The following is a 19,662-nucleotide window of genomic DNA, read 5'->3' as shown; positions in this document are numbered from 1 at the left end:
GGAATTGTCCGTAGAGCTCCGAGACAGGATTGTTTCGAGGCACAAATCTGGGGAAGAGTACAAAAAAAATTCTGCAGCTTTGAAGGTCACCAAGAAAACAGTGGCTTCCATCATTATTAAATGGAAGAGGTTTGCAACCATCAAGATAATTCCTCTTCCAAACTGAGTGATTGAGGGAGAAGGGCCTTGGTCAAGGAGGTGACCAAGAACCCAATTGTCACTCTAGCAGAGCTACAGAGTTCCTCTGTGGAGATGGGAGAACCTTCCAGTCGGACAACCATCTCCGCAGCACTTCACCAATCAGGCCTTTATGGTAGAGTGGCCAGACAGAAGCGACTCCTCAGTAAAAGACACATGACAGCCCGCTTGGAGTTTGCCAAAAGTCACCTAAAGGACTCTTAGACCATGAGAAACAAGATTCTTTGGTCTGATGAAACCAAGATTGAACTCTTTGGTCGGAATGCCAAGTGTCACGCCTGGATGTAACCTGAAACCATCCCTACGGTGAAGCATGGTGATGGCAGCATCATGCTGTGGGGATGTTTTTCAGCGGTAGGGACTGGGAGACTAGTCAGGATCAAGGGAAAGATGAACGGAGCAATGTACAGAGCGCTCAGGACCTCAGACTGGGCTCACATTTCAACAGGACAAGGACCCTAAGCATACAACCAAGACAACGCAGGAGTGGCTTCGGGACAGGTCTCTGAATGTACTTGAGTGGCCCAGCCAGAGCCCGGTCTTGAATCGGATCGAACATCTTTGGAGTGTGCAGCGATGCTCCCCATCTAACATGACAGAGCTTGAGAGGATCTGCAGAGAAGAATGGGAGAAATTCCACAAATACAGGTGTGCCAAGCTTGTAGCGTCATACCTAACAAGACTCGAGGCTGTAATTGCTGCCAAAAGTGCTTTAACACTGAGTTCTGGGTAAAGGGTCTGAATACTTATGTAATTGTGATATTTCAGTTGTTGTTTATTTATACATTTGCAAACATTTCTAAAAAGCTGTTTTTGCTTTGTCATTATGGGGTATTCTGTGTAGATTGATGAGGGAAAAAAGCTATTTATTCCATTTTAGAATAAGGCTGTAACGTAACAAAATGTGGTAAAAGTCAAGAGGTCTGAATACTTTCCGAATGCACTGTATACAGTATCTTATCACCCGTGATACAAGTCAGTATTTGACGTCCATCCATGTCAGAGGACGTTGGGAGATTATGTGTAAACCAGCCACTAGGGGCAACAGTGAACACTGTTAACTTCAAGTTGATTTTGGTTTTGCTTGGGCATGGTGGATGGGTTTAAGCATCTGCCTCTGATTTCAAAAGTTGCAAGTTTGAATCCAGCAATAGAACGTTTTGATATAGTTGTTTTTGATATTTTTGTCATCCTATCCCAAACCTTAACCCTTACCTTTACAATGTAGCGTTAATGCCTAAACGTATCTTTAAGCAGTACGGAATTTGACATTTGGAACAACTTCGAAGTTTGACGTTTGAGGAACATGGATGAACATCTAAATCTAACATGAGAATGTGAGGACTGGTAGTTTAACATGCTATTGTATTTAGTCTGTCTATAGCTATTCAGTCAGTAAGTCGTTTTAGGTTATGTTGCCATGTTCCTCTTATGAAAAACAACACACCTTCAAGGCAGCAAGAAATTACAGGCCTAAACTAGGTCTGCATCACGTCACCAGACAGCATCCTACATTATGTGAAAAATTCCCCTTTATCATCAGGTTACAGGAAGTTCAGAAAATTGGAAAGCTCTGTCCTTATGATAACAAATGATCAAGTTACATGTAGTAGGAAACCCATAAACATTCCCTTTAAGAGACAATAGAAGGGAGTCCATGTGTTCCTGTAGGTTGTAATGGGTCTTAATTGCAGTTGGAGGGTTGTTTCAAAGCGTCACATGAGCCTGGCGTTGAGTGCTTTATGGTATGAAGGGGCCTGTAACATGAGGACCTCCTCTCAATGGCTAGAACCTCATCGTGTGTCTTCATTTGGAGATCCCCGCTAAAGGCTATAGCGTGAGTGTGTGTGTGTGTGTGTGTGTGAGAGAGAGGCAGGCGGACAGAAGCAAACCATATTCCCCTGTGTCTGTGGTCAGTAATGTGGAGTTCTGACCTCTGGATTAGCTATTCCTACAGTAAACCCTGTGGGTAAATAGCAGGAGGACTGGGTTGGCCTGATTCCCCCCCCCATCCTCTCTGGTTACTGGGGCAAGGCCTGGCAGACAGCTCCCTGGGGTCTGGGGCACCCTGGTTCTCATGTTCCCACACTAAGATTAAACACTTTATTTTGATGTTGCTGCTGACCCTACTGACCTCATTGGGATCTGGTTGTTGCACAAGTGTGTGCGTGTGTGTGTGCGTGTGTGCGTGTGTGTGTGTCCATGCGTTTGTGTATGTTTGTCAGCCTTGAGCGTCTGGGGCTTGGAGGTGGACAGGAGGCTTTTAATGACCTACACAGACATACACATGTACATTGAACTGAACATAAATGCAACATTTTCAACGATTTTAACTGAGTTACACTTCATACAGTATGAGGAAATCAGTCAATTGAAATAAATTTATCTGGCCCTAATCTATAGATTTCACGACAGGGAATATAGATATACGTCTGTTGATTGCAGATACCTTATAAAAAATGGGCCTCACAATGGGCCTCAGGATCTCGCCACGGTATTTCTGTGCATTCAAATTGCCTTCAATAAATGCAATGGTGATCGTTGTCCGTAGTTTATGCCTGCCAATACCATAACCCCACCGCAACCATGGGAAGCAATGTTCACAATGTTGACATCAGCAAACCACTCACCCCCTCGACGCCATACAAGTGGTCTGCATCCATTTGGGTCCATTTGAGTCCATTTGGACGTGCTGCCAAATTCTCTAAAACAACGTTGGAGGTGGCTTATGGTAGAGAAATGAACATTCAATTCTCTGGCAACAGCTCTGGTGAACAATCCTGCAGTAAGCATGCCAATTGTACGCTCCCTCAACTTGAGACATCTGGGGCAATGTGTTGTGTGACAAAAGTGCACATTTTAGAGTGGCCTTTCATTGTCCCCAGCACAAAGTGCATCTGTGTAATGATCATGCCGTTTAATCAGCTTCTTGATATGCCACACCCGTCAGGTGAATCAATTATCTTGGCAAAGGACAAATGCTCACTAACAGGGATGCAAACAAATTTGTGCTCCAAATTTGAGATAAATAAGTGTTTTGTGCGTATGGAACATTTCTGGGACCTTTATTTCAGCTCATGAAACATGGGACCAACACGTTACATGTTGCGTTTATATTTTTGTTCAGTTTAGATACATACACTGAGCTTAGGGAAGCCAGTCATACAGCAGTTCCTCATTGTCTGTAATCATACTTTAGGCCAGAGAATAGTTAGTACTTGTCATTTTCTGTGTACGCAGATAACGTTGATCTTTAGACGCTAGTTTACAGGAGCTTTTTGTTGTTTTGGTCGGCATCTCAGTAGCTCTACTTTCAGTGACACCTTTAGCAGTGTCAAGGGAACTCGCCAGCTCAGTATCTGAAATCTGGCTATGATCAAAACACTACACAGGGTACAAGCAAATAGATTATGTGTGCTTTAGACTGGGATTTGTTGAATAGGTGGGTAGGAGGCATTACAGCTTCAGTTTGACTTTGATTTTGTTTTAAGATGGCACTGACCTCAACTATGTACACAGCACAGGTTCAATGGCTGTGAACTCCTTGCCAACTCTTGGTTCAATAGCACAATTTAGTGCTTTTTTAGTCAGTGTCTGTGTTGTTATTCTCATTTGTCACTTTGAGACACAGGCAGGGGAAAGAAACTATACTGTACCTAATGTATGGGGAAATGGGTTCCCAATGAGACTATTGCAGAGAGAAGCACTTATTGTTTCAGTCCAATAACAGCCACAGCCACACACACACACACACACACACACGCACACGCACATGCGCGCACACACGTGCGTAAAGACACACACACACACACACAAAGAAACCTCCACCTCCCCCAGGACAGTCTCGGACCAGCAGATTACCGGAGAATGATCCCTCTTCCACTCCTCCCCCTCTTTTCTTTCTCAGCCAATCAGAGACAGAGGGGCTCAGGAAGTGTAATGTGACACTGGAGCCTATAGGCTTAGGTTTAGGCTTAATTGGGGCCAGGGCTACCAGACTGGTGTCACACTCTTTTCACACACAAACTCACACACAAACACAACTTGACTCTCTCACACATACACACATACACAGCGTAGGCCACCCTCACTCACACACACACATGCATTCACTCTCGGTCAGCCACACATTCACACACAGAGAGAGGCCAGGAGGCGGTAGGAGTATGTGCTGGGGTGCTGTTGAGGATTAGCCAGAGTGGGGGCTGGCTGTGTGTGTTACAGACTGGACTAGATACCCTTTACCTCCATCACACTGCATACTTTAGCCTAGGAGATAGTGGCACAGGAGGGACTAGTGGCTTTAGGGGCCCAGTGTGAGGCTCTAGGGGCCCATCTCTACTTTGACTGGGGAGACTGGATGATGCAGTGTGTGCTCTCCCTACTCTCCCTTCAGCTCAGCGCCGGATCCCCATGCAGCTGTGACGTTGGCCCCGACGGGTCCAAGAAGTCTAAGAAATCCAAGAACCTGTAAGTAACCAAACAACCCTTGATTTACTGTTTCCTGTCTTTGTTTTTTACCCTCTCTCTTCTTATCTTTGTTGTTAATATTGAGAATGTCTTTGTGTTGTGAATGGGGAATCCCATGTCATGTGTTCTAGCAGTGCAGAGATTTGATCAAACTAGAATTAGTAATGCTGCTTTATGGAGTTTCCCTATTTTACGTAAATTGGATCCATGAACACTGTTGAAAAAGAGAATGTCTCAAAAATGTGGGATTCTTTTGTTTCCCATTCTTGGCTGTGACTGCTATGAACTCTAAATAGACATTTTCATTTGCTGTAGCTCTATTATGCTAACCTTTATAATCCAAAGACAAAGAGTTTTTTGTTCATTGTAGGGGTAGTGTGGCGTAATGCAATAATTGTTTTCCTTATACTGTACATGGATGACCCTGCAGCATACAGTACAGTGGCACCTCATGTCAATGTCATTAGCCTTAATTCTATGGCCTCATGGCTATCAAACATGGCTGAAGCCACAAGCCCATACTTGCCATTCACTCTCCCATAGACTTTTAACAGAGGTGTCAGATAGGCGTTTGAAATGATTTCACAATTTGAATAATAGAATCTATATCTATCCAGCTAGTCGAAATACAAGAAACATTTTATTTTATTTTCAACTTCAATGGGGAGTCGGGACTCAGGAGAGGCGGTGTACTCTGTTGTTTCAGCACAGGTGTTCATATTAAAACAGCCTACCTGTTGGGAGACCATTGTAGCCTACTGCTTCTCATTATAGCCAACTTAATTCTGTAATTGTAAATCCATTTGCATTGATTAGAAATCTCCCACTTCACATGCGACACATGGAGCCTCTGACGGTGCTGCCGCTGTGATTGACTGACAATAACAAGCTACATGTGAAAAGTGTGTAGGCTACCGGTATGTCTTTTTATGGGTGGCACATTAATAAAACGTTGTTTTATTAAAATGTCTAATGTCATGTTCTATCCTTGTATGTTTCAATGTCACATAGGTCATTTTCATTTTAGACAAAGCATTCTCAATAAAATAGCTCACTGCCTGTTTTGAATTAAATGTAAGATGGTGCGCGTACGGTGCATTCATAAAGTATTCAGACCCTTTGTCTTTTTCCAAATTTTGTTAAATTACAGCCTTATTCTAAAACAGATTATATAGCTATTTCTCCTCATCAATCTACACACAAAGCCCATAATTGGCACACCTGTATTTGGGGAGTTTCACCTATTCTCCTCTGCAGATCCTCTCAAGCTCTGTCAGGTTGGATGAGGAGCCTTGCTGCACAGCTATTTTCAGGTCTCTCCAGAGATTATCGATTGGGTTCAAGTTCGGGCTCTGGCTGGGCCACTCAATGACATTCAGAGACTTGTCCCGAAGTGATCGTCGGGTTCTTGGTCACGTCCCTGACCAAGGCCCTTCTCCCACGATTGCTCAGTTTGGCTGGGTGGCCAGCTCTAGGAAGAGTCTTGGTAATTTCAAACGTCTTCCATTTAAGAATAATGGAGATCACGGGTGTTCTTGGGGACCTTCATTGCTGCAGAAATCTTTGGTACCCTTCCCCTGATCTGTGCCGCGACACAATCCTGTCTCAGAGCTCTATGGACAATTCCTTCAACCTCATGGATTGTTTTTTGCTCTGACATGCTCTGTTAACTGAGACCTTATATACAGTAGACAGGTGTGTGTCTGTCCAAATCATGTCCAATCAATTTAATTGACCACAGATGGACTCCAATCAAGTTGTAGAAACATCTCAAGGATGATCAATGGAAACAGGCTCCACCTGAGCTCTGAATACTTATCTAAATAAGGAATTTCTGCTTTTCTGTTTTATACATTTGCAAAAAATTATAGAAACTTGTTTTCACTTTGCCATTATTGGGTATTGTGTGTAGATTGATGAGGGGAAAAAACTATTTGATCATTTTTAGAATAAGGCTGTAACAAAATGTGGAAAAAGTCAAGGGGACTGAATTCTTCCCGAATGTACTGTATGTGTTGTCAAATGTGTGTGTTGAGGGGATTCCTGTGCGGTTATCGCCTCAGTGATTCATCAGCTGTTGATTGACCCTTCTTCACACTATCACATGGAGATGAAAGGAGAATTCACAGCCAGAGGACAATGTCCATTTAAAATGGCTGCTCAGCCTGAATGCTGATAGCTACTCAGCAAATCAACAGTTGATGAAAATTGAAATCAGAAGCGTCAAAAGCCACATTTGAGCATAATCATTAAGTAAATACAATGTCATGTATTTTCAGTTTAGATGTCAATGACATAAGTCACTACTTGACACATTTTTTAAAGAGTTTACATTCAGATAAAGGTGACGCCCCTAGGCCATGTGGTGGTTTACCTGTCATGATCCCCCTCCCCCTCACCATGGTATCCCTCGCCACTTTTTGAATGCCCCTGGATAGTCTGTTTATGCAGCTGAGAGTCTGAGAATGTAAATGTGCAGTTGTTGAGAGGGATGTACCACACCTCCTACGAGTGAGTTTGCGTGTGTGTGTGTGTGTGTGTGTGTGTGTGTGTGTGTGTGTGTGTGTGTGTGTGTGTGTGTGTGTGTGTGTGTGTGTGTGTGTGTGTGTGTGTGTGTGTGTGTGACTAAAGTGTCTGTTCCCAAGTCCTTAAGTGTCACCTCAATGTCACACTTCCTCTGAAGTGAGTCTACAGATGTAGTATCTTAATTTGAGACAGATTGCTATAGCAGGAAAATATCCCTGCAGCATCAAGAAATGTGAATTATAGTTAATGGACATTTTTGTAAGGGTTGATACATTTTTCAATAGGGCAAATCAAGCCTGAAATGTCAAAGTGGAAATTACAGAATTTAGAAGCCTTTTTAAAACTCAAATACATTACAAGTTTGCATTTCTTGCATTGCAGGAAAAGTCTCAGCAACAAAATACTGATCAATTTAAATCCTACATATGTACATGTTGAGTGGATGTCTATTGCTGTCTTCTCTTGGAGGTTTTTCCGATTAGAATTTTCTGTCTAGCGGGACACCAGTCGACAACATCCGGTGAAATTGGAGTTGGAATTCAAGTAAATGATCTTAATATTAAACATTCATGAACATTCAAGTATCTTATATCATTTAAAAGCTTAAATTCTTGTTATTCTAACTGCATTGTCCGATTTTTAAAAGGCGTTACGGCGAAAGCATGCCATGCGATTGTCTGAGGACGGTGGACATGTTTTTCAACCAGCACAGGCTTTATAAAGTCACAAATAGCGATTAAATAAATCACTTACTTTGAAGATCTTCCTCTGTTGCAATCCCAAGGGTCCCAGCTACAACATGAATGGTCATTTTGTTAGATAAAATCCTTCTTTATATCCCAAAAAGTCATTTTAGTTGGCACCAACGATTTCAGTAATCCACTTGTTCAACACGCAGACAAAGGAGTCCAAAAAGCTACTGCTAAACTTCATCCAAACAAGTCAAACGACGTTTCTATTTAATCCTCAGTTACTCTAAAATGTAAACAAACTATAAAAATTAGTAAGCGCGCGCCATCTCCCTTGCGCGCCGAAAGACAAAAACAAGCCTGAATCCTTGAATAAAAACTGTTGACATCTAGTGGAAGCCATAGGAATCGCAATCTGGGAGACGGATTTACATAGAAACAATAGGTTCCCATTATAAGAGCCTGGGAGCTAAAAAATATATATATTTTTTCGGTTGGATTTTCTTCAGATTTTCGCTTGCCATAAATTCTGTTATAGTCACAGACATTATTTTAACAGTTTTAGAAACTTCAAAGTGTTTTCTATCCAATTCTACCAATTTTATGCATATCCTGGCTTCTGGACCTGAGTAACAGGCAGTTTACTTTGGGCATGTCAGTCAGGCAGAAATTCAGGAAACTAGACCCTATCCCAGAGAGGTTTTAAAGGAACATACCACTCAAAAATCTACGGACTAATGAAACAAATACCAAAATATTGTTTTTGAGTGGTATTTTCCTTTAACACTCACACATACACAGAAGCCCAATTATGGAACACACACACACACACACACACACACACACACACACACACACACACACACACACACACACACACACACACACACACACACACACACACACACACACACACACACACACACACACACACACACACACACACACACACACACACACACACACACACACACACACACACACACACACACACACACACACACACACACACACACACACACACACACACACACACACACACACACACACACACACACACACACACACACACACACACACACACACACACACACACACACACACACACACACACACACACACACACACACACACACACACACACACACACACACACACACACACACACACACACACACACACACACACACACACACACACACACACACACACACACACACACACACACACACACACACACACACACACACACACACACACACACACACACACACACACACACACACACACACACACACACACACACACACACACACACACACACACACACACACACACACACACACACACACACACACACACACACACACACACACACACACACACACACACACACACACACACACACACACACACACACACACACACACACACACACACACACACACACACACACACACACACACACACACACACACACACACACACACACACACACCAGAGCTCTAACATTAAAGACCTTGTAGCTAAGTGCTTGTGTTGCTACCGCATCCATCCCCCTAGTGATACAGTACCTGTGTATGCTGTCTCGGAAATCTGGTCCTCTCTACAGGCTGATACCCCAGCCTATTCACTGTGAGATGGAGCTCCGGGAAGTTAAAACGTGACACGCCAGATGTGGGGAATAATCATGTAAAACAGTATATGTATTCACTTACACCATCAGGCATATGTGGGTTACAGCGCAGCGGGTTACACGAACATAGAATAGAGTTGTTGCTTTTGAGTAATTTCCCAAAAGCATAGGTAGGGAGGAAATTGCTGAACCTGGGGATTGACGTGTACAACGGTTGGATTATAATTTAATTGCTTTGGGTTGGGGTTACAGGAGTATTTTCTTTAGGGTAATCACAGTAATATCTCTTACATTTTTCCAGTTAGTGTGTGCTACATATACTACCTTGATTAAGCACTTTGCTCAAGATGAATCTACAATGTCCTTTATTCAAACCTGTGACAATCTATTGAGTTACTCAACTATGTAGCTGTAAACAGCACCTGTCCCTACTTACCCCATTTCCTCTTCTTTAACAGGTATTCCTTTTCTCTCCTTTTCTCATCCATCCATCAGATTTCACTCTCTCCATTGTTTTCTTTTACCAGGAGACCGAGTTCAGTCTGAAACCTGAAGCCTTGTCTTTGTAAATCATGCTCCTTCTTTCCCCCCTGGCTCTGTCTTTCATTCCTCCCCCCTTCCTTGGTGAAGACCTCTCAACCATCCCTCTGGGCCTCCGTATGTGTCTTGAACCTTTCCAGACTTTATCTCCTCGTGATCTTACTCCTGGTCCAATCACCAAAGAGTGTATACACTATGCAACCTTCTCAGAGGCCCCTCATACATACGTAGGAGGCCAGGTCAGGATACAAAGCTGTAGATCCTTCCTGTGCTGTGGCTCAAAGACCCCCTAAAGGCCGTCATTTACCGTGTGTGTGTGTGCACTTGGGTGGAGTCAGATTTTTTGGAGCAATGCACGCCTTTTGGTGACATGGTCCGTGTTTATTTTTTTATTGTCTTCTCATTTAGGGTGAAAGCAAGGAAGAGTCGTCATCCCTTGCTAGCAGTAGCTAACTGACTTGAGCCTGACAAAAGCATAGCAAGCTAGCTAGCCTTTAGTTTCCCACACCTCTGTGTGAAACAATCAGATTTTATAATTAAATAATATGCCCTAGCAATATTGTTATACTTGCCAGTGTGACTTACAGTAATGTCTCAGTTTAATATCCTGCTTCAATGTGTTCAGTTCCATCAGATAAAAATAGAGCTTAATATCAGAAGAAGACACATGGCTACCAGTGTTTTTACCATTTTACTTCTCAACAAAATACCTTTAATTGTTTAAACAGTCACTGAGATTATATTTAGTTATCAATGCAAAATTCTACTTTAGATGCACAGCCTATGGCAAGAAAAAATATGTGAAACCTTTGGAATTACCTGGATTTCTGCATAAATTTGACATAAAATTTAATCTGATCTTCGTCTAAGTCACAACATTAGACAAACACAGTATGCTTAAACTAATAACACACAAATTATTGTATTTTTCTTGTCTATATTGAATACATAATTTAAACATTCACAGTATAGGTTGGAAAAAGTATGTGAATCCCTAGGCTAATGACTTCTCCAAAAGCTAATTGGAGTCAGGAGTCAACTAAACTGGTGAGATTGGAGATTTTGGTTAGAGCTGCCCTGCCCCATAAAAAAAACACTCACAAAATTTTAGTTCGCTATTCACAAGAAGCATTGCCTGAGAATAACCATGCCTCGAACAAAAGAGATCTCAGAAGACCTAAGACTAAGAATTGTTTGCTTGCATAAACCTGGAAAGGGTTACAAAAGTATCTCTAAAAGCCTTGATGTTCATCAGTCCACAGTAAGACAAATTGTCTATAAATGGAGAAAGTTCAGCACTGTTGCTACTCTCCCTAGGAGTGGCCATCCTGCAAAGATGACTGCAAGAGCACAGTGCAGAATGCTCAATGAGGTTAAGAAGAATCCTAATGTCTGCTAAAGACTTCCAAAAATCTCTGGAAGATACTAACATCTCTTTTGACGAGTCTACAATACGTAAAACACTAAACAAGAATGGTGTTCATGGGAGTACACCACGGAAGAAGCCACTGCTGAAGTTTGCAAAAGAGCACCTGGATGTTCCACAGCGCTACTTGCAAAATATTCTGTGGACAGATTAAACTAAATGTGTGTTGTTTGGAAGGAACATGCACAGCACACCAACATCAAAACCTCATCCCAACTGTAAACTATGGTGGAGGGAGCATCATGGTTTGGGGCTGCTTTGTTGCCTCAGGGCCTGGACAGCTTGCCATCGACGGAAAAATGAATTCCCAAGTTTATCAGGACATTTTGCAGGAGGATGTTAGGCTATCTGTCCGCCATTTGAAACTCAACAGAAGTTAGGTGTTGCAACAGGACAACAACCCAAAACACAGAAGTAAATCAACAACAGAATGGCTTCAACAGAAGAAAATACACCTTCTGGAGTGGCCCAGTCAGTCCTGACCTCAACCCAATTGAGATGCTGTGGCCTGACCTCAAGAGAGCAGTTCACACCAGACATCCCAAGAATATTGTGGAAGTGAAACAGTTTGGAAAGAGAAATGGTTCAAAATTCCTCCTGACCGTTGTGCAGGTCTGATCCGCAACTACAGAAAACGTTTGGTTGAATTTATTGCTGCCAAAGGAGGGTCAACCTGTTATTAAATCCAAGGGTTCACATACTTTCCCAACCTGCACTGTTTATGTTTACATGGTGTGTTCAATTGAGACATGGACAATTATAATTGTTTGTGTGCTATTCGTTTAAGCAGACTATGTTTGTCTAGTGTTGTGAGTTAGATGAAGATCAGATAACATTTTAAGACCAATTTATGCAGATGTCCAGGTAATTCTAAAGGGTTCACATACTTTTTCCAAGAAACAACTTCATTGCCTACACAATACTGCCCCCAAAACAATTTAATAAACTCTCCCTAGAGTCACAGATTTGGAGCTGTGCAAAAATCTGTTGATATAGCAACACTGCGATGTAAGCAGGACTATGTTCTACAAGGAGCCGCCCATTTTGTGATATGCGTCGTTTACGTAAGGTCTGTAGACCCCTTAAAGCCCCATGTTTAACACATTTCCACTTATGTTCGTAGGGAGAAAATCAACACATGAGATTGTTTTGAGGAAAACTATACAATATGGGCTCAATGCGAGTGCAACTTGATGTTTTGCATAAATTGTGCATTGATGTTGCTGGACATGTTTGAGTTGTGCATTCGTATCTCACGTTCAGAATCGACCGGTCCTGAGTAGGAATAAACCTATAACTCTTTGTGGAATGGAAAACAATTGCAACAATGTTTACTGGTATTTAATACTCTGCTATTCAAGACTATAATGGACATTAAGCTTGGACTGTTAATTGGCTAATAAGTATTAATGAATGGTCCTGGGTAAGGGCTAACTGGTGACTGTGGCATAGCCTTAGTGTCTGCTTTGAGGTGGTTGTTGTAGCTCACACCGGTTGACCGTGCTAGATACTGGCCAGTAGGGGATTATAAGTGGGGCAGGAGTCATCAGTCATACTGTACCTGTGTTAAGTTTAGCAGACATAGAGTGGTGACACCCGGTTTTCTGATGGCCTGTACGTTTTCTGATAGCCTATAGCGAGAGTCTGTTGTAGCCGAAACGTTAGGAGCCTCAGGAAGCAGAATGTGTAGGTTTTTGAAGAGCATATTTGATTGAATTCCAGACAAAGTTTGTAAGAGGGAACCTGAGTTTAATGCTGAGTAGGAATGGCCTTTATCCAGACAGGCTACTAGACAGGCCACTCTATCTCCTCACCTAGCCCCCTCTCCCTCTTTCTCTCCTTCCCTTCCCCTCCTCTCCATACACACACACGCGCGCGCACTTTCACACACTTACACACACACACACACACACACACACACACACACACACACACACACACACACACACACACACACACACACACACACACACACACACACACACACACACACACACACACACACACACACACACACACACACACACACACACACACACACACACACACACACACACACACACACACACACCAGACGAAAGGATAACATTACACCAGATGTGCTAGTATAATATCCACCTGTTGTTGTGCTACATGACAGGAAAAAAATCAAATGGTGGAAATGGATTTTCGATTTTTGAGTCATCTCTAGTTATGTCTACTAGTGATAGTGAAGATGGTTGTCATATTGCTGTAGTAGAAGTAATAGCTAGTTCTACAAGGTCAATAGTAGTTGTTGCAGCATTTGTAATAGTCTAGTATTAGAGGGTTTACTACTTGCTGTTGCAGAGGTAATAGCAGTAACAGGTGTAGTTGTAACAGTAGTATCTATTAAGTGAATATATATTTGTGAAAATGAAAGCATTTCCTACCCCATAAAACCCAGGCTTGTCCGGGCTTAGACAGAATGCAGCTCCATCCTCTCAGAATAGCACCTTGTGATTGGGTGAGCCTTGAGCCCGCCTCCCCTGGCCCCTGGACTATATAAAGCTACAGCAGAGCCTCTCCGGGTTAGAGGAATGTGACAACTGAATTACCCCTGCCCCGAGCACAGCGCTCTGACGCTCTGACACACACACTATACACACAGGACTACACACAGGACCCTAAAGACTTGTGCCCATGTTCCCCGCTATGGTTGACTTCTCGGAGAAGTACCTGGAAAGGTAAGAAGTTGGAACCCACGAGTGGTATGCTCTGTGTGCTCTCTGCTGCATTAGGAAGAAATAGGGAGAGGGAGGGAGAGAAGGAGGGAGATGATGTTTTAGGCTCTGTGGGGTACTACTGAAAAGCTGTTAGGAGGCCAGCTGACCTCTCTTCTGAATCTCATTTGCCAGTCGCTGGGTGAAAGGACTCCCGTGTGATTAAAACTATTTTGAGGACTTCAACTTGTAGCTAAAGATTGGCCTTGTCTTTTAATAATCGGCCTGGATTTCTTACGTGGTCTCTGTGGTTTGTTAGGTGGGTAATGTTGATAATTTAGATTTATATTTGGCAGATGGCTCAGTTAAGGGGGGGACGGGTCCGTGCAGTGTTGATTTATACATACTGAACAATGTAGGAAAATTCCTATGTTCAGCATTTGCCTTGGTTAGAAAAGAAAGTACTACTGTATTTCCAGACAGAATTCAGATGCTCTCAGGAGCTCGTGCAAAGGCACATTTCTGTCCCAGTGTGTTTGCCTGCTCTGTTTTTAAACAGCCTACCTCTATGCCATAGAACGACTCTGGAAACCCACATTCTTATTTACTCTGTGGTAAAAGAACGTGAGGACCCTACTGTCTCTTGCTCCATGATATCTTCATGTTGTTGCTGTTGTTGTTGTCCTCATAGTGGGGAATAACAGGGACATGTGCAGCTATGCCATGTTATGCAGACGCACACACACACACACACACACACACACACACACACACACACACACACACACACACACACACACACACACACATACACAAACACACACCTTGTTATTTTTAGTATGACATTGCTATTGATTACTGCATTTTTGGGGTTAGAGCTTGCAAGAAAGGCATATCACTGTACTTGTGCATGTGACATTAACTTGAAACTTGAAACAAACACACAGAAGCGAGGTATGTGTGTGTTCTGTGTACACGGTGCAGGGCCAGGCACATAATCTACTGCAAACAGCCAGAGTGGCAGACGGGGCAAAAACAAGCCCAAAGGCTACCTCCTATCCCTCTACCCTCTACGCCCTCCCCTGGCTGTAGTGGATGGGGGCTGCCTGGAGGTGTCGAGAGGGGATCCAGTACACTGTGGGAAACAGCCACCGGGTGGAACAGGAAGGTGGGATGTATAAGGGATCCACTTCAAAGCAACAGCAGCTGTGTTTTAACAAGCCTGATGAACTGACATGGTGGAACATCTAGTACAGTAGGTCAGAGCAGGACTGACTGTAGGCACCAGACAATGGGTGCTGATAGGCAGGCGTTTTCTTTGATTCTGTAGTGGGACTTGACAGTAATATGTATTTGTGCATCTTCCATGCTCCTATACATGTATAACTGTGTAGTATACATTGGTGAAAGTCACCCAGTAAAATATTACTTGAGTAAAAGTCTTAAAGTATTTGGTTTAATATATATTTAATTGTGCACTTTGCAGAAATCACTTTGCCATTTCCTCATTGCTGAAATTCTAATAGTTAGCCTAATTTCACTTTATGTGACAGTACAAGCAATTATAGTGTAGAGAATCATTGTACCATCCTAAGCGCTGTGAAATTTATTTTCAATTACCAAAAATATTGTTTTCAGCTGTTTGAAGCTGGTGTACAAAACCGGAAGTAAAAATACGCAAAAATGAAATTTAAGAATGGGGAGCATAGAAATAGCGCACATACTGCTTCTTAGACTTGCTTTCACTGAGAATGACAGACCTATAACTGATATTTCTATGTGAATTTGGTCCATAGCGCAAAAAGTTACATATTGCAGCTTTAAGTATCAAAAGTAAATCTAATTGCTGAAATATACTTGACTTCAATGGGATCGGTGTCCCGTCCATTGGACGTTTGAGCAAATGTAGGCTAATGCGATTAGCATGAGGTTGTAAGTAACAAGAAAATTTCCCAGGACATAGACATATCTCTGATATTGGCAGAAAGCTTCAATTCTTGTTAATCTAACTTCGCTGTCCAATTTACTGTAGCTATTACAGTGAACGAATACCATGCTATTGTTTGAGGAGAGTGCACAATTTTGAACATGAAAGTTATTAATTAACAAATTAGGCACATTTGGGCAGTCTTGATACAACAAGAAATGCAATGGTTCATTGGATCAGTCTAAAACTGTGCACATACACTGATACCATCTACTGGCCAAAATCTAAATTGCACCTGGGCTGGAATAATTCATTATGGCCTTTCTCTTGCATTGTATTATATTGTACTAGATCTATTGTGTTATATTCTACTACATTCCTTTCACATTTCCATAAACTTAAAGTTGTTTCCTTTCAAATGGTACCAAGAATATGCATATCCTTGCTTCAGGTCCTGAGCTACAGGCAGTTAGATTTGGGTATGTCATTTTAGGCAAAAATTGAAAAAAAATGTCTAATCCTGTATCAAAAGTAAAAATATAAATCATTTCAAATTCCTTATTTTAATCAAACCAGACGGCACCCTTTTCTTGTTTTTATTTATTTACGGATAGCCAGGGACACATACCAACACGCAGACATAATTAACAAATGAAGCAAGTGTGTTTAGTTAGTCCTCCAGATCAGAGGCAGTATGGATGACCAGGGATGTTCTCTTGATAAGTGCGTGAACTGGACCATTTTCCTGTCCTTTCCTGTCCTGTAATGAGTACTTTGGGGGGCTAAGGAAAGTGTATGGAGTAAAACGTTTGTTATTTTCTTTAGGAATGTAGTGAAAAGTAAAAGTTGTCAAAACTTTATATTGTAAAGTACAGATACCCCCAAATACTTCAGTAAAAGTACTTTAAAGTAGTACTTAAGTACTTTACACATGGGTACTATACTATGTTATTACTTTGTTGTTGCACATTTCTGGTACATCAATGCCGTTCTTTATCTCTCTATGTGATCTAACGTTGGTGTTGACATGCCCCCCTGTAGCCCCCGTGGTTGTTAGTCAGTCAGTGAGTCAGTCAGTCAGACAGTCACACTCTAGCACATCTACAGTACATTTGCAGTGTGTCTCTCTGCACCTCCCCAGCGCTCCAGCTCTCCCCTTGAGTTCTTAGTGCCTAGCTAGCTAGAGATCCCTGGGAGCGTGGCCCAGTTTCACGGTACCAGTATTAGCTTGGAGAGAGGCTATTACTGTCTCTAATGTGAGCCAGGAGAAGTGGGAATAACACAGAGACCTGAGATAATTGCAGCGCCAAAGACCCTCCAGCACCCTCTACACGGACACAAGCACGCACACACACACGTCTCTGCCCGGCAGATGGGGAACATGGGACGTAACAGAAGTGTTTTCTGGATGGATGGGATTAGAGAGCATCTCCCATAGAGGGATGTTGCCATTTTTAAAGCAGATTACCCTGTCAGGGTTAGGGCTATGTTTAATGAAGAGAGGAACACACATAACGTCTTCCACTGCCGCTGGTGGGTGGGCGATTAGCTCTGTAGCTGGGGTATGTTATGCAGAGTTAGGAGTGGTGGGAGAGGGGTTGAGGGTTAAATGCAGGAGACAAAGAGATGAGAGGTGAGGGAGAGCAGACAATGCTGGGCCTCTCTCTTTCTCTCTCTCTCTTTCTCTGTCTCTCTCTTTCTCTCTCTCTCTCTCTCTCTCTCTCTCTCTGTATCTCTCTCTCTCTGTCTCTTCTCACATTCCCTTGATCCCCTCTCCTCTTGCCCCTTCACCTCTTTGCAGTACCAGTTGTTCTCCCAGCAGGTTGTTTGTTTTCTTGGGGTAGCTAGACTGGGGGCAGGGGGCCTGACGACACCCAGCCGCGTGGTGAACAAGCTAACTAAGCTGTGTAGAATGTGTCCCCTGCCTGCCCTTTGTGGCTGTGTGGATGTGTGGCTGTGTGGCTGTGGTGTCTTCCCTGTGCCGAATGGGAACCTTTGCTGTAGCCCTCAGCCCCTCAGGCCCAGTGTATGAGCTTATAATCACAGAAGCAATGTGATGGATGGCCGTGGCCAGAGAGCTGCCATATGCGTAACCTCCTTATCACTGCCTCAGCCTAAGACGCGTTTCAGCAGCCTCACATGTGCTCGGCTCTCAATAACACGTATAGACTCATGACATAGGTTTATAGAATGGCATTAACACAAACAAGTAGGCTATTCAACTACTGAAATATTGAGATGATTTGAATGGATTGTAGGATGGTCTGTTAAGCAAAATTACATTTTACTGTAGTTTTCATCACTATACTGTAGTTTATTCCCCCCCAAAATTGTGAGATTTGTAAATCAGAAGGGGATTTTTACTGTCATCATCTTTTAATACCAAACAATTCAATGTTATTAGTAATTATTCTGCTACAGTACATTAAAATGTTGAGAATGGAGGGCCATATCTCTGTAGTACACTAATCCAGCCAGAAGGTGGCAATGTAGAGTTGTGAATTCAGATCACTCTCCCAGTTCTCACTGACCAGTGTTCACAGCCCTGTCATATATTTTCACCCAGCCTGGGCCAGCGTAGTTCACTCAAGTTGTATTGAAACCAGACCTGCTTAATAAATGGTATCATTAGGCTTGCAAATATTTTCCAGGGCTCGTAAAAAACGAGTCCCTTTTCTCACATACGTTGGCATGGTACCCCTATTCGGCTTTAACCTCACATAGTTATAAGCCTAACGGCGATGGACACTAAAAATAGAGCAATCAAATACATTCCACTTCTCTATGATGATTTTATGCCTTTCTAAAACAGCTTTTTATTTGAGGTAGTGATCATTTCAGACTGGTGACTGGGTTGTTGAGAGAAAAATTGTGCCAGAGGTAGAGTGTAATGTTTTTAATGTTTTTCACCACATCAACAACCCAATTTTACTTCACACTAGAGCTAGCTCCTCATCTGGATAGAGCATGGTTTAATACAGCCCTACTCTGGAATATTAAAATCATGCCCATTGCAACACCAATAACCTTTTATGGTGCCTGTTAAAGATCACCTTCTGATTTTAGATGAATCACAATGGCTGCTAAGTCTGTCACCCAGATAGCCCTAAAAAAAAGACACACTAATCAGCAACAGGATTTTAGAAAAATATTGTTCACATTCCTTGAGGTCTGCCTTTTTTTATTTTTACAATCAATTTCCTGATCTCGCTCAGTGAGAAATGCAGAGACATCCGGTGTCAGGGGGACGGGATGGAGGGGGTTGCACATGGTCCCCTCTCTCTCTCTCTCTGGCTGGAGGATCACCGTCTCTCTCCCATCCTGCTGAAGAGATAGGAGAGGAGAGAAGAAGTTCTGTCTTGTAGCCTTCAGAGCCACTTCCAGAAGCTTCGCCACGAGGAGACAATAACACTCTAACCAGCCCCAGCTTGAGGACATGTTATTTTTATTTATTTATTATTATTATTTTTTTTATGGCTGGAAAACCCACATGATCAGGTGCACGGAGAGGGCCTTTGATACTGGCAGAGAGAGGGTGAGGGTGTACATGGGTACAGTATGCATGTGTG

At 42.6% G+C, this 19,662-nt stretch overlaps 1 protein-coding gene across 1 annotated transcript in view; it reads left to right on the top strand.

The window, feature by feature from the left end:
- The window catches only part of LOC139544612 (regulator of G-protein signaling 3-like), a 232,276-nt gene that overhangs the window by 206,059 nt on the left and 6,555 nt on the right, over positions 1–19,662 (top strand). The window contains exon 18 of the mRNA XM_071351939.1: positions 4,595–4,668. Coding sequence (XP_071208040.1) covers positions 4,595–4,668 — 74 coding nt within the window. The remainder of the gene's footprint in view (positions 1–4,594; positions 4,669–19,662) is intronic.

The sequence above is a fragment of the Salvelinus alpinus genome, chromosome 18, assembly GCF_045679555.1.
Source record: "Salvelinus alpinus chromosome 18, SLU_Salpinus.1, whole genome shotgun sequence".
Lineage (NCBI taxonomy): Eukaryota > Metazoa > Chordata > Actinopteri > Salmoniformes > Salmonidae > Salvelinus > Salvelinus alpinus.
Note: the sequence above shows the minus strand (reverse complement) of the source record. Positions and strands in the feature narration are given on the sequence as shown.